Source organism: Sus scrofa, chromosome 6, assembly GCF_054392235.1.
Source record: "Sus scrofa isolate SSC_HxYL_T2T_F1_AM1 chromosome 6, Sscrofa_HxYL_maternal_Yorkshire_Landrace_v2.0, whole genome shotgun sequence".
NCBI classification, from domain to species: Eukaryota; Metazoa; Chordata; class Mammalia; order Artiodactyla; family Suidae; genus Sus; species Sus scrofa.
The window spans coordinates 58,891,686-58,913,576 of record NC_139388.1 but is presented as its reverse complement, the minus strand read 5'-3'; the positions used below and the strand labels follow the sequence as shown (position 1 = coordinate 58,913,576).

General features: G+C 58.7%; 1 protein-coding gene across 12 annotated transcripts; it reads right to left on the bottom strand.

Annotated features, from left to right (window-relative positions):
* Positions 1-1,464: 1,464 nt before the first annotated feature.
* Positions 1,465-20,258, bottom strand: MED25 (mediator complex subunit 25). Of its 12 annotated transcripts, none has more exons than XM_084961347.1 (18): positions 19,782-20,258; positions 19,643-19,688; positions 19,160-19,284; positions 12,714-12,812; positions 12,188-12,308; positions 11,797-11,959; positions 11,587-11,717; positions 11,304-11,391; positions 11,030-11,223; positions 10,255-10,383; positions 9,465-9,550; positions 9,336-9,393; positions 9,142-9,249; positions 6,674-7,044; positions 6,088-6,554; positions 5,751-5,969; positions 5,330-5,510; positions 1,465-3,177 (listed from the first exon to the last, which is right to left on the bottom strand). In XM_084961347.1, the coding sequence occupies exons 1-18, from the start codon at positions 20,048-20,050 to the stop codon at positions 3,024-3,026; spliced, it is 3,009 nt and encodes a 1,002-aa protein (XP_084817473.1). In that variant the 5' UTR covers positions 20,051-20,258; the 3' UTR covers positions 1,465-3,023. The 12 variants fall into 12 exon arrangements, with proteins under 12 accessions (XP_084817473.1, XP_003127384.5, XP_084817474.1 ...); XM_003127336.6 differs by having other exon boundaries at positions 1,465-4,882; positions 6,088-6,159; positions 6,856-7,044; XM_084961348.1 differs by having other exon boundaries at positions 6,088-6,159; positions 6,856-7,044.
* Between the last annotated feature and the right edge of the window lie 1,633 nt (positions 20,259-21,891).

Genomic DNA, 21,891 nt, shown 5'->3' with positions numbered 1-21,891 from the left:
GCTCCTTTGGAAGAATTCTCACCAGTTGACCCGTCTGGCTTCCAGCTCTAGATGCGCAGCCCCGAAACCAACCTGGACAAAAGTGAAATGTTCCTAACCCGTCAGTCACCCGATTACAATCTTCCCGGATGCTCTGGTGATTCTGACAAGCTGGCCTGCATTGTTAGCAGCAGTTCCGCCTTCTAAGAGCGCGCTGTGGTCAGTGATAACAGCCACGGCTTGTAGTAATTCTCCAGCGGGCAGGGCTGTGCCGAGCCCGCCAGGTACTGAAAAGCTACAGGGAAGTTGCTGACACGTGGGGACACTGAGGCTCAGAGAGGCACACAGACCCGCCCAAGGCTCCAGAGCTCAGTGGTTGGCGTTGGAGTCTAGATCCTGATGTTCTAAGGTGTCGGCTGTTTCTCCTACACTTTGGCAGCTCAAACAGCACCTTGAGCTCAGAGAAAAGCTTTCCCAAAGCATCTGCTCTATTGGTGCTGGCTGGTTCTCAGGGGCACTAAGGGCTCATGGCCGCTGTCTACACAGGGGCAGGTGAGTTCTGCGTCTAGACCTCGTCTCTCTCTGGGCACGGCTGTAACCTCGGGCTTTCTTCTGTCTCCCCCTGTGGATAACGTGCACCCGTGATGAGACCGTGACAGTCCCCCTGGTTCATCGCATAGGGTGCCCAGGGCCAGAGGGCCTCACTGGCCTGCAACAGCCAAACCAGCGATGGGAAATATTTCTTTCGGATCAGTCTGTTCTGGGTGCCCCCGCAGGGCGATGTCCGCCCTGGCAGGAATGGCACGGGCTGCTCCCCGTTCATCTTCTTCCCTCTGAGCGGCTTTGGACACAGTTGCTCGGGCTCCTCATCAACACTCGGCTTCCAGAACACACTGGGTGCTCCTCCTGTCTTCTGGCCCCCACCCAACCCTCACGCGTGGCTCCTTCTCCGGCCTCTGGCCGTGGCCTCCGGTGGTCTTCTTCCAGAGGTCGCAAAACGGTGGCCCGGCGGCCTCCAGAGACCCACAAGTGGATTGTGTTTGGTCCTTAGTGGTTTGGGGGTTTTAATTTGAATGCCGTTCGGCGGGGCGAGCGCTGCCCAAGTTCGCCACAGTCCCCATGAATCCCCGTCGTCTTACACCCGTCCTGGTCACACATTTCCATCACCTGCCTGGTCCCTGGAGCCACCTGAGCTTTCAAAGACCCCTGCTCCGCGCGCTGCCTGGGCACCAGCCCCCAGTTCCCCCCTTCGACCGCCACCGGCGTTTCCCGCTCCATCTCTCATCTGCATCAGAGCCGCCGAGGGAGCTCGTTCGAAATGCCGATGCCCGGCCTCCCTCCCTCCCCTGGATGGATCCGCTTGGATGGCTGGACAGTTTCAGACAGTTCTGGGGCAGGGGTCGTAAACTCAAATGCCTGCAGGGGCCAGGTGGGCCACATAAATGAGTGAACTCGCCAGGTATAAGAAAAGGCGACGGCCAGAAATATAATCAAATGGAATTTTTACTCAACTCTGGTGAATGCACGGAACATAATACAAACATGTGTGATACTGGCGTTTATACTTCAAATCCAAAATTGAAAAAATACATTGAAAAATAGATTTGCTTACTAAAATTTTTTTCTCTTTCATCATTCTTCTGCTCCATGGACGTGAGGCCGGGAGGCGGACCTCATTGCTGCTGCATCCAGAGGTCGAGGTTCGGGCCTTGGAGCGCACGCTGGGATGGGCGGCTGAGAATTCCTCCTTGGCTCCTGAAGCCGGGAGCGGGATTTAATCTGCTTGGGTTTGGTAACGGAAAACGGCGGTTCACAAGCGTGGCTGCATCCTACCTCGGAGAGTCAGGACAGCTCCCGGAGAGCAGGGGCACCTGCTCAGGAGCTGCTGTTCACGGTCAGTGGTCACACGATCAACGTCCACCGAGGGAGGCCAGTGGGACAGTGTCAGTGCGTTTCTATCACGTCTGAGTGCAGAGCGCCTCGAGGGATGTTCGGTCTTGAACCCCACGAGCTGGGTGCATGTGGTCCCGACCAGGACTTCGTTTCCGGAAACCAACTGCGGCAAAGGGAAGGGGGTCTGGAGACTCCTCGCCCAAGGCCTCCCCGTTTCTGCCGGGACAGGGCGCGCACGGCCACACATTCGAGCAGCTGTTTGTGAACAGCCCCGCGGAGCAGAGTGTGTCCAGGAGGGTCTCTGACCGACCTTCCTGGGGGGACGGAGGGGTGGCTTCGGCCTCATCTGCAGCGAACCGAGTAGACTGCCTGCCAGCAGTTCAAACAGGGGCTCCGCGTCCTGGGACGACTAGGTCACTGGGCTGCTATGGACACGCAGGGTCAAGTTCATCACCAGCCTGCCTGTGGTGAAGGTCCAGAGGCGAGTCTCGCCCGTTGCATCGTGTGTCCACTGGCTCTCTTGAGCGCAGGTCAAGGCCTGGTGATGGAGGCAACCTGGCTTGAGCTCTGGCCAGTGATGCCGCCTGGGACCCAGGCACCTGCCAGGGGTCCCCCGGGACGCCGACTGCCGGATTGCCCCCCACGGCCAGGAGCTGTGCTCAGGGGGTCCGACCAACCTACACGAAGCTGCGTGTTTCTCTCCACACACAGAAAGCCGGTCACCTGCCAGTATCGGGCCTGCCCTGGGCACTGCGTCACAGGCTTCTTCGGTCACGTCGAGAGTCTCCACATCACAAATAAATAAAGCCGACTGGGCGGTCAGAGTTCGTGGGCAGCGACAGAAAAGGCCACGACGGATGTGGCTCCTCAAGCCACGGGGCCTGTTGATCTCTGGGCTTCTCTTCACCTCCCGGCGCGACACAAACACCTGCTGGACGCGAGGGAAGGTCCAGGCAGATGTGGTTCGTGGGCGAGCGGGACGCAGCGCCTCCGCTCCTCGCAGGCTCGCCGTTGGGAGGTGGGACTCCTCTGGGGCACCACCGGCTGCGCCAGCGCCACCCTACTGGCACTTGAGGCCCTTCTTCAGCTCACTGAGGATGGCGTCCCGCGTCTGCTCCGTGTACTGGTCGAAGCTCTTACTGTGCTTGGATTCATAGTGGCGCCGCAGGTTGTACTCTTTCAACACAGACACGATTTTTTTGCATATTAAGCACGTGGGCAGGCTCTTCACCTCCACAAAGAAATAGGCTCGCTCCCATTTCTCTCGAAACACGTGGCCCTCTCGTTCTCGCTTTCGTTTTGCCACTTTTGGTAGAGACATGGGTACAAGAAAGATTTCACTGTCTCCGAAAGCCACCCCGGGACCAACAACAGTGCAAGCCCCGTGCCGAAGGCAACAACAGCCTTCTGCCTGGGCTGGGGGAGTCATGAGGGAGCGGTGGGGGCTGCGGCGAACCAGAGAGCACACGCCCCAGGGAGGGGGCGGCTCCAGCCCGGCATCTGCGAGGCAGAAGGCCAGGCCCGGGGCTGCCAGATCTTCTGATGTGTCAGGAGAAGCCAAGACTGCAGAGGTGTGTGTGTGTGTGTGTGTGTAAACCATCCTGATTTTTACAACTAGCTCATCAGGAAAATAAAATGCCACAACACTAACACAGGAAAGGCCAAACAAAACTCATCTGTAGAGTGGCCCTCAGGCCCCAGACTGCAACCTCTCTCCTGGGACGGGGACTGGGAAGCTGCTGTTATCCGGCGTCTCAAACAATGCAGACGCGGGTGGTCCAGCGCTGGACCCCGCTCTGAGCACCACTGGTCTGGGGTCTGACAACAGCCAACTAATCCTCTGCCCCCAGGCCAGGGCGCCCCTGTGCTCCAGCCCTGTGTCCTGGGTGTCTCCGCCAGGACACCCTTCAGGCCCAGGCCTCGTATGTCCCAACGTTCCCTGCCAGGTCCCCATCTCCAGGTCGGCCCCCGGCGCCTCTGTCCCAAGCCCTAGAAGGGTGGTGGCCCGGGACCTGAGCCTGCCCTCTCCGCGTGAGACCTCATCCACTCCTGTGGCTTCAACCACCAAACACACGCTGTCCCCTCAGGACACGTCCTGAGCTTCCAACACGGCCTGTCCCTTGGATGTCCCCGGACCATCAGCTTCTGCTATTGGCTCCTGCCCTAGGAACACCCGCCAACTACTAGCACCGAGGCCAGGGCCTGGGGACACCCCCAACCCACCTCTACCTCCCTAACTTCCCTCACAGGGCAAACCCGTCCCTAGCCTCGCCCCTCCTGCCCCCAACTCCCGGAACGCCACCCAGAGTAGCTCCTGCCTTCCCGCCCTCCCCCTGCCCCCGTCTTGCCCCCACAGCCCACAGCCCAGAGGGATCTATCCAACACCCTGCTTGCAGCCTCCCGCAGTTCCGGTGCGTCCCCCAGACAAGCCTCCAGCTGCCCAGTGGGGGCCCCTGTGTGGCACCTGCCCACCTCGCTCGGCCCTCCCTCCTGTGTGCTCGCGCCCCCAAAGCACTGACTGACGGGTCTTCTCAACACCCCAAGCTTCCTCCTGCCCCTGCACGTTCACTGCTGTCGGCTCTGCGCCTAGGCCGCCACTGCCTTCTCGACCCCTGTTCTCACGAGACCCTGCCGGGCCGGCTGGCACCCTCTCTAACTCCGTGAGTGCATGTCCCAGGAGCTCTGCCTGCTGCCTCCACATCTGCCCGGGGCCGGGCCGCACCAACCTGCCTCTCTCACTGCCAAGACCCCGGCCTCACCAGCCCGGGACCTCAGGGACGTCTGGTGAAGCGACAACAAGGACAGAGACGTCTCCCCCCGTCTCCCTCCGTCTCCTGCTGCCCAGTCCTGGGGGATGTCAGTGACGGGAGCCGGGGCGTGTGTTAAAAGGAACTTTATTGGGTGTCGGGGATTCAGATGAGGTCCATGAGGATGTCGTCCTCCATGACGCTGGGCTGCAGGCCCGGCTGGGGGACCGGGCCCCGGGGACCCCCGCTCAGCAGCATCTGACCTGGGGGGCAGTGGGGAAGGGACTGCATCTCCCAGTAGTCCCTGGGGCCCTGGAGGGCCCTGGGCCTGCTTCCTCCCTCCACCTCTGGAGCCCAAGGCACTGAGTTCTCTCGGAAGCCCGGGTGGGGACCCACAGAGGCCCCTTCTGACCCCGTGGGCAAAGACGTTCTGTTTCCCAGGAGCCTTTGGGAGCATGTCCCCCAACACACCTGTCTGGCCCTAAGACTACGTTTCCCAGCAACCCCAGGAAGACTCACGGGAGGGAATCACGGGGAGAGCTCTCGCCTCCCTGCTCCTTGTTCCCTCGGCTGTATTTCCCAGGGGCCCTTAGAGCCCCAAGAGGTGTGGGGGCACCCGCTACTCTTGAACCCTAGGACTTCACTCCCCAGAAGTCAGGGGCTGCTGGGACACTGAGTCCGGACCCCTGGCCTCCCCCGAACCCCCTTACCTGGCAGTGGAGCCCTTGGGGGAAGCTGTGCCGGCCAAGACTGAGCGGGTGGCGGGTGCAGGAGCGGGGGCCCCAGCTGGGGCTGCCCCAGGCCCTGGTGCGGTGGGGGCAGCAGTGCAGGGGCCCCTGGTGGCTGGAGGTGGTGCAGGGAGGCCTGGGGTGGGGGAACCCCAGTCTGGGGCTGGGAAAACAAAGACAGCGTCTCAGCAGTCCCTTGCAGAGAGCGGCCAGGCCCTCCTGCATCCGCCCGTCTTTTCTGCAACGGGATCTTAACAGAAACCACATGAGACACGTGGGGAGGAACCAGCCAGGCTTCTAGTCACACGCTCCACTCAAGCCAACCGCCCGCCTCCTGGACAAACGGAAACCGTCAGGGCCAGAGACCCACGGCTCCCGTCCTCCCCCGACCCCCAAATCTCACCGGTGGGGGGTTGAGGAGAAGGCTCCGCAGCTGGGGGTTGGCCCCAGGGTTCTGGGGCCGAAGGATGGGTCCGGGCGGGGGTGGGCCGGGGGCCGCTCCAGGGGGGCCTTGTGGGGCACCTGGGGGGGCCTGGGCAGTACCTTGGGGCTGGGGCTGCCCCGTGGCTGCAGAGGCCCCCACGGCACCCTGAGGCTGGGGCTGTGGCGGGCGGAGTTGGAGCTGATGGGAAGAGACAAGGGTGAGGGATGGAACCCCCAGACACCTCGACCTCTGCGGCTTGGGCAGGGCCACAGCATTCTCTGGGGCCCCCCCGCCCTGGCCCTGTCCCTGTCCTCACCAGATTCTGCGAGGGCCTGGCCTGGTCTTCCAGAATGGGGCCCAGCCCTGGGGGCGCCTGCTGTGCCCCCATCTGTGTGGGGAGAGAGGGAGCAGATCAGCAGCTGGGCGGGAAGACCCGGGGCTGGGAGGATCTGTGCCCTGAAAGGGAACCTGGGAGGAGCTGGGAACGTCTTCTTTGGGGGTTGGGGGTCTGGGAAGCAAATCCTACGTTCCCAGGTCCCCAAGAGGGAATTATGTCCTGGAGAGCAAGACTGAAAAAAGGAGACAGGAGTTCCCGCTGTGGTGCAGTGGAAACAAATCCGACTGGGAACCATGAGGTTGTGGGTTTGATCCCTGGTCTTGCTCAGCAGGTTAAGGATCCAGTATGGCCATGAGCTGTGGTGCAGGTCACAGACGTGGCTTGGATCTGGAGTTGCTGTGGCTGTGGTGTAGGCCGGCAGCTGAAGCTCCGACTGGACCCCTAGCCTGGGAACCTCCATGTGCTATGAGTGCAGCCCTAGAAACCAAAAAAAAAAAAAAAAAAAAAGCCAAAGTGAGCCTGACGGCCTAGCGGATTAAGGATCTAGTGTTGTCACTGATGTGGCCTGGGAACTTCCACATACTGTGGGTGTGGGCAAAAGAAAAAAAAGAGAGAGAGAGAAAGGTTCCAAGGCAACAAAGGGATAGGACTGAACTTGGCAGAGCAGCAAGTGCCCAGCACCAGAGCCCCAGGAGGGCCCTGCGGGGTCCGGCTCTGGGCCTTGGGGCTGGGCGCCACGTTGCTCACCCCACGCTGCTGCTCCAGCTTCTGCTGCTGGACTTGCTTGTGGTTGGTGATGACCTGCCGGATGCCGTTGACGAAGCCGCTCTGGTCATAGGGGATGAGGCCCATGAAGATCTTCTTCTTGGACGAGTACAGGAGCATGAGCACGCGCACCTCGCAGGGGGCTGTGTGGGGGAAGTGCACGCAGCCCGCCTGTGGGGAGAACCAGACCGGTCACAACCCAGAGGAGGAGGCATCCCACCCCTCTGGGTTTTAGAAGGTTCTAGAAGCTCCAGAAGCCAGGAGCGGTGAGGTTTCTGCTCTAAAGGGCTGATGAGATTCAAAGTTTGGCTTGAGGCTGCTCCAGGGACCTGGGGCCCCAAAGGAACAGGGTGAGGCTGGATTCTTACTGAGCGCCGGGCGGAGAACGGAGAGGAGGACGGAGTGGAAGCTCCCTGACCTTGCCCCACGGCCCCCACCTTGGGGGGCTGCTCTCCTCAAAGTGCCACCAGGAGTGTTGGTGGCCGAGAGGGCCTTCAGCAGAGCTGACGCCCAAAGCACATGATTGGGTGCTGGCAGCGCCATTACTGACCAGGGGATCTGGGGGGTGCCGCCCCCTCTCGGCCTCAGCATGTGCAGTGGGTACAGCGGGCAGCAGCAATGAGGCTGCTGGGACTCTGGGATGCGCTGCTGCTCATCGGGCAACCTGCCCGCGGCTGGACCAGGAAGTGCCCAGGAAACGCGGGCCGGCATGAAGTCAGACTGTCACACACGGGTGCTCAGGAGAGGGGCTCTCGGGGGAGGAGGGGCTAAGGAGACAGGGCCTCCCTCTGGGACCTTGGCCGAGTGAGGGCACGTGTCTGAGGCGGGCCCTGCTGGCTGCCCACCCAATGTCCACCTGCCCTTCTCCCCGCGCAGAGAATCCCAACTGGGGAGCAACGTGTCCAGGCCCTAGTGCAACCAGGGGCCTAGGGGCCCGGAGATGAAGGGACACCTGCTTGAGGGAACCACATGACTGATGGCACGCCTCCTTCTTGTCTTCCTCCATCCAGTCCTCGGGCTTCCAGAGCCACCTTAGGACCACGAGAAGCCGCGAGAACCACAGAGATCCTGGTTCTGACTGACGTCACAGGGCCCTGACAGCTGCCCACTTCTGGGCGTCCCGTTAGGAGTGACAGAGCTCGTGCCATGCTCGCTTTGGGGACACACCTCTCAGAGCCCCGCTGCCAGGCTGTGAGGAAGCCCACCCCCCGTGGGGAGGCCACATGCAGGCACCCGAAGGCCAGGCCCGGCTGGACCCCAGCTGGTGGACACACAGCGTGAGTGGGGGACTGGAGACTCATCTAGTCTGGGCGAGCTTTCTGAAGACCAGTCTCGGTCGCCATCCGATGGCGACCCCACAGGAGTCCCCAAGCAAGGCTAGCCCGCTGCGCCCAGCTGACACAGAGAAGTAACTGTGGGTTTTAGGTCTGTTATCTAACGGCTCTAAAAACGCTGCCGGGTGGGGGTACTGCGACTCGCAGCGGTAGCATTCCTGACTCTGGGGATCGCCTGCTTTGCAGCATTTTCCTGAGGAGTCCGCGAGGCAATCCACCCCAAGTCCCCTCTGCTGGAAAAGTGCCAGCTCCGTGGGACATCCTCAACAGCTCGTTCTGCTCCTATTTAGAGAGACCCCCGCCCCCGCTCAGTGTCATGAGTCAAACTGTGTCCTGAAAAAGAAATGCTGAGGTTGCAAACCTGGCAGCTAGGGATGTGGCCTTGTTTGGAAACAGGGTGTCTGCTGATGTAACAGGTTAAGATGGTTCAAGTGGCCCCCATCTAATGGCTGGTGTCCCCGTGAGAAGACACACACAGGGAGGAGATGCCACATGAAGACGGAAGGAAGACGGCCACGTGACAGTGGAAACAGACTGGAGTTTTGCTGCCTGGAGCCAACCCCGCCTGGGCTACCAGCTGCAGGCGGCCAAGGTCTCCCTCTAGAGCCTTCAGAGAGCCCGGCCCTGTGGACACCCGGGTGTCATTCAGGTTTCTCGTTTCCAGAAGTGTGAGAGCGACACTCAGGTCGCCCTTGGTCCCGGGAAGCCAACACGCCCAGCAAAGCCCTGCCGGAGCCCAGAGCTTCCTCCTAACTGCTCCTGTCCTGACTTGCCATGGTTTGCGCGTGGACTGGATCTCAGTCTGGCGCATGTTCTAAGTGTAACACACGTGCAGGCTCTAGAGAAAGGCTGAGGAGCCCGGAGTCGCAAAGGCAGCCCCGCCACCAAAAAACAGCTCCGTCGGGCCCAGAGGGAGGGGCGCCCGCGTACTCACGAAGCCGTTGCCCATGATGCGGTAGAGGCCTTTGAGCGAGTCCAGGTCCTTGTTGGTGAAGTGGAACTGCACCATCCTTGAGTTGCGGAACAGGGGGCCCAGCGTGGTCTGCGGGTGACACCGAGGTGAGCCGGCGCCGCGCGGGCCCCGAGGCGGGGAGGACAGAGGCGGGGGCGGCTGCGGCGGCCACTCACCAGCAGCTGCTGGGGGATGAGCTGCATGATCAGCTTCTGGGGCCACTGCTCCGTCTTCCTGGGGGCGACACGGGGAGAGGGGTCAAGGAGCTGCCACGCCAGCCCGCCCCGCCCCCCGGCGCCACTTACAGGTTCTCGCCGTGATTCACGTAGACCTGACAAGGCAGCGAGCGAGTCAGCTTGGTATTGGCATCCACAGAGGCAGGCTTGGGCTTCTGAGGGGGAAAGAAGGGCAGGTCACAGTGAGGAGGGCCCCAAAGCTCAGGCTGCCCCCCAGAAGAGGCAGGTCACGGTGAGGAGGGCCCCAAAGCTCAGGCTGCCCCCCAAGTTTAAGTCCCACGAGCCCTGGGCCCCTCCACCAGACTGGCCTCTAGCCTCAAATTCCACAAATGCGGGGGCTCCTTGTCTCACCCTCAAATGCCACAACACCCTCTGTCTCCGACATGCCACCATCCCCTGGGCCCCTCCCTGGACCCAGAATACAAGACCTATTCTTTTTTTTTTTTTTTTTTTTTGTCTGTCTTTTTAGGGCTGTGCTCTCGGCATGTGGAGGTTCCCAGGCTAGGGGTCCATTTGGAGCTGTAGCTGCCGGCCTATACCACAGCCACAGGATCTGAGCTGCATCTGCGACCTACACCACAGCTCACGGCAATGCCGGATCCTTAACCCACTGAGCGAGGCCAGGGATCGAACCTGCAACATTAGGGATGCTAGTCAGGTTCGTTAACCACTGAGCCACAATGGGAGCTCCCCAAGACTTCTTTGAGTCCTGAACTCTGAGCCACACATCCGATGCTTCCGCGGGACTCTCCTCAGGACCCCAAGTCCCATGACCCCCTGAGGGCCCTGGCCTAGCCCTGCTCCCCATCAGACCTGGCGGACAGGTCCCCGAGCCTGAGGGCTGCTCAAGCCCACTCACCTCTTGCCACTCAAGGACCCCGCTCCAGGCCAGAAGTTTGTTGGAGACTGACTGCTGCCCCCCGAGGGCTGGGGCCCCGAGCTGGGCTGCAGAAGGGCCACTCACCCCGCCTGGGGCCACAGTGCCCGCCTGACAGAGGGGAGGAAGGAGGGCAATGGGGAGGAGTCAGATCATCCCCTAGGAGGGGCTGTCCTGAGAGGGACAGACCAGCAAGCAGAACGGGCCAAGGGTCCCTTCCTCTGCACCCCAGAACACCACTCGGCTACAGCTGGGGCCGTACATGCTCTGGTCCTGCAGGAGTCAAAGGCTCTCAGCAGACCTGTGGTTGCCAAGGGATGGAGGAGGAGGGGGAGAGGGATGGATTGGGAGTTGGGATGAGCAGGTGGCAACGATTATACAGAGAATGGAGAGAGCGCGGGGAACCATATTTTCTCTAACACACCATGATGGAAGAAAAAATGAAAATCACTATGCTATGTACAACAGGAACTCAAACAACATTGTATAAAATAAACTAAAATAAACTAAAACACAAGCAACAACAAAAAGCAAACTCTCAAGCCCCAAGATGCCCTGCACTCCCAGGAGCCCTTGGGCTCCTCAGAAGCATCCTGACCCACCCAGGAACACAAGCCAGATTCTTCCCCCAGACCCACTAGTCTCAGCATTGCCTGTGGCGCAAGCCCCACGAGCCCGTGGACCCCAAACAAGACCCAGGCGCCCCAGACCCTCCTCAGAAAGGCCAGCTGCTCCTCCCAGCAGTGTCAGCACCTACCATGGACGGTGCTCCCGGCTGTGCAGAGGGGGCCAGGCCAGGGCCAGGGGCCACAGTGGAGACAAGGCTGGGCTGGGAAGCGGGAGGTGGCTTGGAGGCGCCAGGGGCCCCTGAGGGCATTGGGGGGGCTTGGGCCTGACTGTAGGGGGGACCCACTCCTGGAGCAGCTTGCTGAAGAGGGTTGATGGGCGAGACTGTGGGAGAAAGCAAGGGAAGCGGTGGGGCAGGTGTGTGGGGAGAGGCATGCCCACCCCCACCCTCACCGGGAACTCACAGCGAGGGCCCAGCCCGGCCTTCTGGTTCTTGGCGGCCTCCACTGCATTCTGGGCAGCCACCTGGGCGGCACTCAGGTTCCCAGGGACCTGGGGTAGAAGGGAGGGGCTGGTGAGCACCACACGCCCAGCGCAGATATCCTAAGAGCTCGCGCTGACTCCAGCCCTAGTAGATCCCCCTGTGGACGTCACCCCGCGCGGCCTAACATTCAGTCAGGTCTCTTTCAGGGGGCCAGGGCTTCCGCGAGACCCCAAGAACTCGCCCCCTACTAGTGACACCCATACCTGGTACTGCTGGGGGACAGGGGGCAGAGGCTGCTGGGGGGCTGCCGAGAGCGTGGCACCCGAGGGTGGAGCGGGAGGCAGGGGCACAGGCTGCTTTGGCTGGAGGGGGCCTGGGGCTGAGCCACCGCCGACTGAAGGGAAGCAAGCCCAAGTCAGAGGGGGCGGGGAGGAGGCCCCTGGCCCCCGCCCGCCGCCTGCCCCGGGCCTCACCCGGCAGCACAAGGCCCCGAACCAGCACCATGTGCCGCGGGTCCTGGCTCACATCTGCCGGTGGCTGCAGTGGCTCCAGCATGGCTGGAGGAGCCGCCTTCTCGAACAGGAGCCGCAGGGCGGGCAGCTTCCGGGGCGATACGATGGAGAAGTAGATCCCTCGCTGCAGGGAAGGGGACAAGCAGTCGGGGCGAAGCCACGGGCTCCCTCAGGCCCTACAACCACATTCCCTCGGGCTTCGGAACAGGAGGCCCAAAGACCTGTTTAGCTGCCCCAGGGGATTCCGCGGTGTGGTTCTTCCCACAGCCGCCAGGCCGGGGAGTCTGTGGCTGACCTGGGCCCACAGACAGCAGGCCCCAGCCCTGCCCCCCTCAGACCCAGTAGCCCTCACCTCCCCAATCTTCTGCACAAGACTCTCGGTCGTGCACCCCGAGTAGGTGGTGCTCTCGACCGCAGGCAGCAGGTACGGGGGCGAGTTACAGATGAGGAGGCAGACGCGGTGTGTCTGGCCGCTGCCGGGAACAAGGGAAGATGTGAAATAGGTGGCGATGGGAGCCCTGAGAAAAGACCTCGAGCCAGCACCAGCAGAGGTGCAAGTCCCCCGCCCCGCAGGGAGTCAGGAGGAAGGACCCCATTCCACAGCCGAGACACGGAGGCTCAGAGAGGCTCCCGACTTGCTCTAAGTCACCCACCAAAAGAGAAGGCAGGAAGCAGACCCAGAGCTGGCCCCTCTTTAGGATGGAGACACTGAGACTGGGAACTGGGCACGGGACACCTCCTGCCTTCTGGCCTCAAATACCAGGCACCCAGGGCCCACCCAACTCCCCACTGTGAGGCTTGGGGTAGAGCCCCACGACAGGCAAAGCAGGTCACGAGCCAGGTGGACAGGGTGCGACGTGGGCCCCAGACACACTCACATCTGCTCCCGCATCTTCTTGAAGTCATCAAACAGCTGCAGGGCTGTGCTGAGACCTTCTGCGATGAGGCTGCAGCTCTCACCACCCCCGCCCATGAACCTGCGGGGGGCCAGGCAGTCAGCCCCACAGGCCTCTGGGGCACCTAGGGCTGCCAGCCCCCGGGCCCCCTGGAAGGGCCTGCACTTGGGCCAGGCCTCTCCCCACACCAGACTGTGCACCTCGGGGTGGGGACACTGCAGAATTCTCTGCTTTATCCCCAGTGCTGGTGCAAGGACAGGGGACATTTGTCACCTCCTGTGAGGGAGTCCCTCTGGCAAGAGGCCGCCTCAGAGGATGGAAGAGAGAAGGGGCCCAGGACACTAAGCCCAGGGTCCTGTGCTGCGTCCCAGTCCCCACGCACCGTCCCCTCTCTGGGCCATCTGCCCGGGCCTCACCCACCTCCCAGTCTGGTGTGGGGCCTCCTGTGTCACCTTGCAGTATTATAGGTTGAATTATGTCCCCACAAGACATGCTGAAGTCTGACACCCCCTGCCCCCGAGAACCTTAGGACGTGACTTTGTCTGGAAAGAGGGTCTGTTCGGAGATTAACCAGCCCCAAGGAGGTCACCAGGGCGGCCTCGTAAAAGGGAGCACTAGGACGCAGAGGCTCAGACACAGGGAGAACGCCACGCAGGGGTCACTGTGACACTGCCACAGGCCGAGGAACGTTTGGGGTGAGCAGAGCTGGAAGAGGCGAGGAAGGACCCTCCCCTGCAAGTGCCAGAGGGAGCACAGCCTCGCCCACACTTGACCTCAGACATGTGGTCCAGAACCACGAGACAGGAGAGTTCTGTTCCAGGCCACCCAGCGGGCAGCCCCCTGCTACGGTAGCCCCAGCAAACAGCTGCACATGGAGCCTCGGGTTTCTCCTGCACCAGATCTAGAGAGAGGCCACCAGTGCCTGCCCCTGTGTGGCATGTGGCAGGCCTCTGCCAGACTGCAGCTGCTGCCACCATGCTTCTTCAAGTCACGTGGTCGCAAGGCTGACCCCTCGCCACAGGGACGTTGGAGCACACTGGGCCCTAATGCTCTGAATTTCAGCCTGTGTCTGTGTCCACGCCTGTCTCCCCCCAAGGCAGGGACGGGGTCTGAGACCCCTGGGCCCCAGCCTCATCCCCCACGGCCTGGCAGGGGAGGCCTTGGGAACTGGATGGGACATAAACGAATGACCACCAATCCAACTCTGTCCAGCAAGGCCAGAAAAGAGCCAAGCCCTTGGTTGGGCATCTGTGGCCCTGCCCGCCTTCCTGCTCCATCCCTCTCCGGGGGGGGGGGGATGAGTCCTCTGGAACGCTTCACGTGTCCCTGGATGCTGTGATCTGCCACACGCCAAGGCCTCAGCCTGTGCCACGTGCCGCAGGACCACATGCCACCGCCCCTTCCAGCCCCGTGTCATCCTCCCCCTGGGAGACATCCCCACCTGCCACCTGCCGACATCACCCTCGATCACATGTCCCCCAGTACTGTGCGTGTTGCACTTCCTTCCACAGCCCCCCTTCCCCTGGACAGGGTGGCCCGGGGCTAGGCAAAGCCAGTGGTCCCAGCCAGCTCTGGGATGTGCCTGACGACACATAGGGCCTTGAGAAATGCAGGCTGAGCTAGGGAGCCACCGAGGCGGGAGCCCTCCGTTCCCCACCCGAATTCTCCCCAGGAGCCTCCCGCCCTCTGGTCCCCTCTGCCCACCCTCTCGGCGCTGCCCCTCACAAGCCCCCACTTTCGAGCCCTCCTCCTGCCATAGGGACACTGGTATGCACGGGAATTTTAATGCCATAGAGCTGGGGCAGATGCCAATGAACGAACCAGCCCTGGATCCACCCTACTGCCAATCTCCTGCGCTGGAAGCAATCAAGCCCCTTCTCTGGCTGGGGCTGAGGAGACAGGCACGGGGCTGAGGGCGTCTCGGGAGGAATGGAAAACAGCCGCTTCAGGCACTCGGGGTCTCCTTTCCGGGTGACGAAAATGTTCCCAAACTAAACAGAGATGGTGGCTGCTCAATATTCTGAACGTACTAAATGCCACTGAATTGTTCCTCTCATTTATTTATTTAGCCTTTTCTAGGCCTGCTCCCACAGCATATGGAGGTTCCCAGGCTAGGGGTCCAATCAGCTGTAACCGCTGACCCACACCACAGCTCACGGCAACACCAGATCCTTAACCCACTAAGCGAGACCAGGGATCGAACCCGCAACCACGTGGTTCCCAGTCAGATTCGTTTTTGCTGAGCCACGATGGGAACTCCCTGGATTTCACTTCAATTTTTAAAAAGTAATTTACGGAGTTCCTGTCGTGGTGCTGTGGTGTAGGCTGCAGGTGTGGCTCAGATCCCGTGTTACTGTGGCTGTGGTGTAGGCTGGCAGCTGCAGCTCCGATTTGACTCCTAGCCTGGGAACCTCCATATGCCGCAGGGTGGCCCCCAAAAAACAAAAAGACCAAAAAAAAAATTTTTTTTTTCTTGAGGGAAAACATGATTGACCACTTTGAGACCCTGAAGGTTGCTTTTTTTTCTCTACTGAACAGTAAGCATAAGTCATCTGCTACCAGCTCAGAGAGACTCACAACAAATATTTTATCCAAGAGGAAAACTTAAACGAAGAACAGGAGAAAGACATGTTCAGTTGCAAAACACGTTCTGCATAGCACAAGGTTTCAAACAAACCCCTCAAATTACAAACAAAGTCAGATGACTTAGTGGAAATGTACCCGACTGGAATCCAAGAAGACGTGGGTTCAATCCCTGGTCCTGGGGGGTTCAGGATCTGGCGTTGCTGTGGCTGTGGTGTAGGCTGGCGGCTACAGTTGATTGGACCCCTAGCCTGGGAACCTCCATATGCCGCGGGTGCGGCCCTAAAAAGACAAAGAGAAAAAAAGAAAGAAAGGAAGGCAGGCAGGCAGGCACCCTGGGGACAGAGGTGGGCTCTGCCTCTCACTGCTTCCTCATGCTCATGCCCCCTGTTTGCCCCACCAGATGTCACAGCTGAGTCCTCACCACCCACTTTCAGAGGCCCCCCAGAGAGACTAGTCAAAATGAACAAACGTGTTCCTGCTGTGGCTCAGCAGTTAACAAACCAGACTAGGATCCATGAGGACGTGGGCTCAATCGCTGGCCTCGCTCAGCGGGTTAAGGATCTAGTGTTGCCGTGAGCTGTGGCGGTGGCTGGTGGCTACAGCTCCAATTTGACGCCAGCCTGGGAACCTCCATATGCCTCGGGTTTGGCTTTAAAAAGCAAGGAAAGGAGTTCCCGTCGTGGCTCAGTAGTTAACGAATCCGACTAAGAACCACGAGGTTGTGGGTTCGATCCCTGGCCTTGCGCAGTGGGTTAAGGATCCAGCGTTGCCGTGAGCTATGGTGTAGGTCGCAGACGTGGCTCTGATTCCGTGTTGCTGTGGTGTAGGCCGGCAGCTACGGCTCCGATTCCACCCCTAGCCTGGGAACCTCCATATGCCGCAGAAGCGGCCCTAGAAACGGCAAAAAGACAATAAATAAATAAATAAATGAAAGGGGGGGGAATGAATCTTCGCAAAGCAAGGGCGTTTCAAGAGTCACACTACCTGCTTTGTTCCTTAAGTGATGGAAATTCCCGAAGAAGATACAATTTCTCCAAGTGTGAATGAAACTCGGTGACTTTGTGATCTTTGTTACAGACTCACCCAGAAAGTCACAGAAACTGAACTCAGATGGTTACATAGGACCTGACAAAACAATGACAACTGTGAATCTTTTTTTTTTTTTTTTTTTTTTGTCTTTTTGTTGTTGTTGCTATTTCTTGGGCCGCTCCCACGGCATATGGAGGTTCCCAGGCTAGGGGTCGAATCGGAGCTGTAGCCACCAGCCTACGCCAGAGCCACAGCAACGCGGGATCCGAGCCGCGTCTGCAACCTACACCACAGCTCACGGCAACGCCGGATCCTTAACCCACTGAGCAAGGGCAGGGACCGAACCCGCAACCTCATGGTTCCTAGTCGGATTTGTTAACCACTGCGCCACGACGGGAACTCCCCTGATTTTTCTTTTTAAATAAGGGGGTCTGTCTGCCTTTCCTGATACCCGCCAGGTTTCGTTTCCTGGAGATTATCTTTGCCATTGCTTTTACTCTTTCGTTTATTCAGCAAAGATCTCCTGAGGCCTCGTGGGTGCTAGGCTCCAGCTAGAAGCGAATGGTAGGACCAAGAGCCAGTCCTAGACATTCACAGTCCAGAGGTATGGGCTGTGGCAGGGCAACACCCAGGAGCAACGGGGGCAGAGAAGGGCACAAATGGCTGCTTGCCAAAATCATGGAAAGGACATGTGAGTTGGGGCATGATGTTTATATAGGAGTCTGCCAGGGAGAAGCAGAGGATGAAGTGCATGCTGGGCCTTCATTCCTTTACTCGCTTGTTCAGCAAAGCTTTCCTTTGGCCTCCCCTGTGCCAGGCCTTGCACTGGGTGCTAGAGACTTGAGAGACGTCAGACTTGGACGTGGGCCTCAAGGAGCCCCCATTTACCATTCACATCTTCCCACCACCTCTCCCGGTGGGGCTCGATTGGCGTGGATTTTGCCCCAAGGGGACGTTTGACAATGTCTGGAGACATTTCTGTTTGTCACACTTGAAAGGGAAGCAGCCACCGGCATCTGGTGGGTAGAGGCCAGTTACTGAACACCTCAAGAGGCATGAGATGGCCCCCCCACCACAAAGAATCATTCGGTTCAAAGGGTCAACAGAGCCGAGGTTGAGAAATCCTGTTCTCCCTGACCACACGGGGAAACCTGTCAAGTTTCCATCGAAGGCGCAGCCCCCAGTCCTGCACACAGCCTGCAGCAAAGCAGGCCTTCAACCACATTCGCTGCGGGGATGTATGAAGATTAACAGCAGCCTGTGAACTGACACTGTTTTTTTCTTTTCCTTTTTTTAGGGCCGCACCTGTGGCGTATGGAAGTCCCAGGCCAGGGGTCGAGTATAAGCTGCAGCTGCCAGCCTACACCACAAACCAGCACGGGTTAATGAACTCTGACCAGACCCTGAGCTGAACACAGTAAGAAGATGAGCTCCTGGGACCCCCCGCCCCCCGCCCCAAGAGTGCTGAAACACAGACTACTGTTATTCAACTGCAAACCAAGAAACGGAACGCCGAAACCCGAGCTAACAGCAAAAGCTTAGGCAGCACTTCATACATCAGGCACTGTTTTAAATCGTCAGCAACTCATTTGCTTAATTCACAAGGTAACCCTACAAAGTTCTCACGAGGTCCTCAATGATCCTCAGCTCATGGGAGTCCCACCCCCTCACACGCGGAACAGGACGGAGCTGAATGAGAGCTGCTGCTGTGGAACTTGCAAGGGATGCTCGGGCTGAGGAAAGCCGGCTGCCACATTGGGAGGACACGCAAGCAGCCCCATGGAGATGCCCTGTGGCTACCAGCCGGCAAGGAGTGGAGGCCTCCAGCCAACAGCCTTTGGGTGAGCCACTTAGGAAACGGATACATCAGTCCCAATCAAACTGCCAAATGACTGGTGACTGCAGCTCATGGTGACTGAAATCTCAAGAGAGACCCTGAGCCAGAGGCATCCATCAAAGCCCCTCCTGAATCCCTTACTTACAGAGACCACATGAGATAATAACTATTTGTGTTGCCCTTTTTTCTTTCTCCTTTTTGGCTGCACCCATGTTCCTAGACCAGGGAACAAATCTGAGCCACGGCTGCGACCTACACCACCGTGGTCAGAGCCAATGCCAGATCCTTAACCCACGGCACTGGGCCACCACAGAGACAAGCTGGATCAAACCCTCGCCACCACAGAGACAAGCTGGATCCTTAACCTGCCTGAGCCACAGCAGGAACTCTTTTTCGGTTTGTTTTGCTTTTCAGGGCCTTGTTTTTAAGCAGCTAAATTTCAATCTGTCGCCCAACAGGAGAGAAGGAATACAATAGCTGTAAGAACTATCAACATTCCCCTTTTAGAGATAAATTATGTTAAACACAGAGAGAACCAGGACTCCTGGGTCTGGGAGTTCTGTTGGGGTATAGCCATGCGGTGGCCCCAGGCTGTCTGCACCTGCAAGAGTTTGCAATGCAAACTTATCAAAACCTGCTCCAAAGCACAAGATGCCTAGCCCAACCCCACCCCCTTTCAATCAGGCTTCACTGCGCTCAGCTGAAAAAGGAAGCCACGGGAGAAATGAAACACAAACAAAAAGGGGGGAAATCGCACGGAGAGTAGGGCCTGGGTGCTAGAGTTCCTTCCGCTTCCAAACCAGATGGCATCACCGCTGAGCACACAGAACCGGGCACACAAGTGACTTAGGACAAAACCACAATCCCAATCACAGTCCTTGTTAGCTTCCCAATGTGAGGGAATGGATCCTACAGCTCAAACCCAGGTCCCTCCCAGGGTCCCCCAACCCACCCCAAAGCCCGGAAAAGAGCTCACTTAATGCCATCCAGCCAGGTGACAAACTCATAGGCGCTGCTGGTAGGAGCGTGACATTGTACGTAGGACTCCGGAGCGCAGTCCACCGTGTTGAACACCACGAGGCTGTATTGGGTCCCCCCATACTGGCAGAGGAGGACAGAAGAACTTTTCATCTGGGACCTCAGCTGTCTTTTCTCTCAGAGAAGTGGGAGCTCCCAGCTCCCTCCTCCCTCGAACCCAGGAGTCCGCACCCGAGCCTCTCCTCCCTCGGATCCAGGAGTCCAAGCCCCCAGGCCCTTCTCCCTGGGACCCAGAAGTCCGGACCCCAACCCTCCCGCACGACTCAGGAGTCTGGAACCACCCCCCGCCCCGCTCCTTCTTCCTCAGCTCCAGCCCCCTCCTCCCGGACTCAGAGCCCGGACCCCAGCCCCTCCCCCGAGACCCAGTAGTAGGGACTCCCAGCTTCCCTCTCCCTCGACCTTCAAGAGTCCCAAGACTCACGTCTCCCCCGAAGTCGGTCTCCGCAGGAGGACCACCATTAAAATACCTGTGAGGGTCGGGGGTGAAAAGTCGGGGTGAGGCAAGAGACTGGAAAACTAAAGTCGGAGGGCGGGGTTGGAGTCGCGGAAACCTCACTCACTCGATGGCGGGGAGCAGGTAGTGCTTTCGAAGCCCCTCGAAGTAGGGCCCCAGGTTAGCTGTGCCCTCAATCACAAACACCACGTCAGCTACGAGGCCCCCGGCGCGCGCCGGGCCCTCCGACCCGAGTACCATGCCCCGCGCCCCAGCCGCCGCTGCCGTTGCCGCCGTCGCCGTCTCCGCCACCGCGGGATGAGCGCAAGTGCGCCTGCGCCGCGCCCGCGCCTGCGCCGGACGGCCTCGCGCCCCTGACGCCGCGCCTGCGGCCATGTTTGTGCGGGGCACTCAGGGCGCGTCGGTTGATCTCCATCCTCCTTCGTACCAACCTTGTGCAAGCCTCCAAAAGGACCTAGAGAACCCCTTCGGGGGCCTGGTGTAAAGATTAATTATTGGCAGGACGTAGAGAACGAAATATATTGAGAGCGGCGCTTCGGCCGCCATCTTTGAGCGGGGCGGCTCTTCCGACACTAGTTTCACTGGGAGGGTCGGAAGATCTAGTTGCCATGCAACGCGCACGCTGCCCTGGTTTTCTGACAGAGATTAGGTTTTCAGCTAAATTCTTTCTGGCTCCCAGGGAACCGGGAGGGGGGGGTGGGTCGTGTGCAGGGTCCAATCACCTAGTCTGAAACAGGGTTACTAGGCAACGCTTTAAAGGGGCAATCGACTCTGGAGAGAGTGCAGCTGTTTTTTTTCCCTGAAGAGACGGCTCACTCCAACCCCAGTGGTGGTTGCTAAGTAACACCTGATAGTTGTTTTCTGGGCGAGAGGCCAGAAACCGGCCTAGATCTGAAATACGTTCCAGGTGGATTAAAAATGCAAATGAAACCATAACACTGTATAATCTTGAAGACTGGAAAAAAGAGTTTATCATTGCAGCAAAGCCAGAAAACGTAAAATACAGATCTGTTTCTCCGCAAAAGACTCCATAAACCAAGTTGAAAACGATCTATAAACCGGGAAAGTCGTTGGAACTTAAGTGTTGACAGAAATTTACTACACAGATACATTTTACTAATTAATAGAAACTTAGGAAAATAATACTTTTTTTAGGTGGGGAAGGAAAATATTGCAGGCTTTTCCCACCCACAAAACCTATTTTAAAATATCGAGTAATGGACTTCTCCTCGTGGCTCAGTGGTTAACAAACCCCACTAGTATCCATGAGGATGTGCTTTCGATCCCTGGTCTCACTCAGTGGGCTAACAGTCGGCTTTGCCATGAGCTTGTAGGTCAAAGATGCAGCGCAGATCCTGAGTTGCTGTGGAGTAGGCTGGTGACTACAGCTCATATAGGACCCCTAGCCTGGAAACTTCCATATGGGGGGGGTGCTAAAAAGAAAAAAAAAAAGAAAAAGGGAGTAAATCTCTGAAAGCCACTCATCTTCGATTAAATAATACTGGAGTTCCCCTGTGGTGCAGCGGGTTAAGGACCCCCTGTTGTCATTGCAGCAGCTGGGGTCGCTGCTGTGGTAGGGGTTCAATCCCTGGCCTGGAAACTTCCATATGTCTCTGCTGCAGCCAAAGAAAAAAAAGAGTGCTGTCAGCATTTTACTCTTGTCAAGGTAATTATGTTGGAAGGTTGGAAAACACACGTCCATGAGGATGAGGGGGTTTGGGTAAAGTAAGCTGGTGAAGACGTGGGATAGTGGGGGTGGAAATGAGAACAACGTCTTCCAATGCAGTTTGTCGATATATTTCAGGGAAAAAGGGTGCGTTGCTTTGCACACTCAGCAGTATCACTATATTGTCACATTTATCTTTTTCCTTTTTGATTTGCTGAACGTTTTATGGTGTTGTTTCTTTTGGCTGCACCTCCAGCATATGGAAATTGCCAGGCCAGGGGTCAAACCCCCACCATAGCAATGCCAAAGGCACGGCAGTGACAACAGGGGATACTTAACCTGCTGCACCACCAGGGAACTCCTTTGCTGAACCATTTTATTTATTTAGGTATTTTTTTACTTTTTAGGGCCACACTTGTGTCATATGGAAGTTCCCAGGTTAGGGGTTGAATCTGAGCTGCAGCTGCTAGCTTACCGCACAACCATAGCCACAGCAACTCAGGATCTGAGCCCGGTCAGCAAACTGCACCAAAGCTCACACGGCAATGCC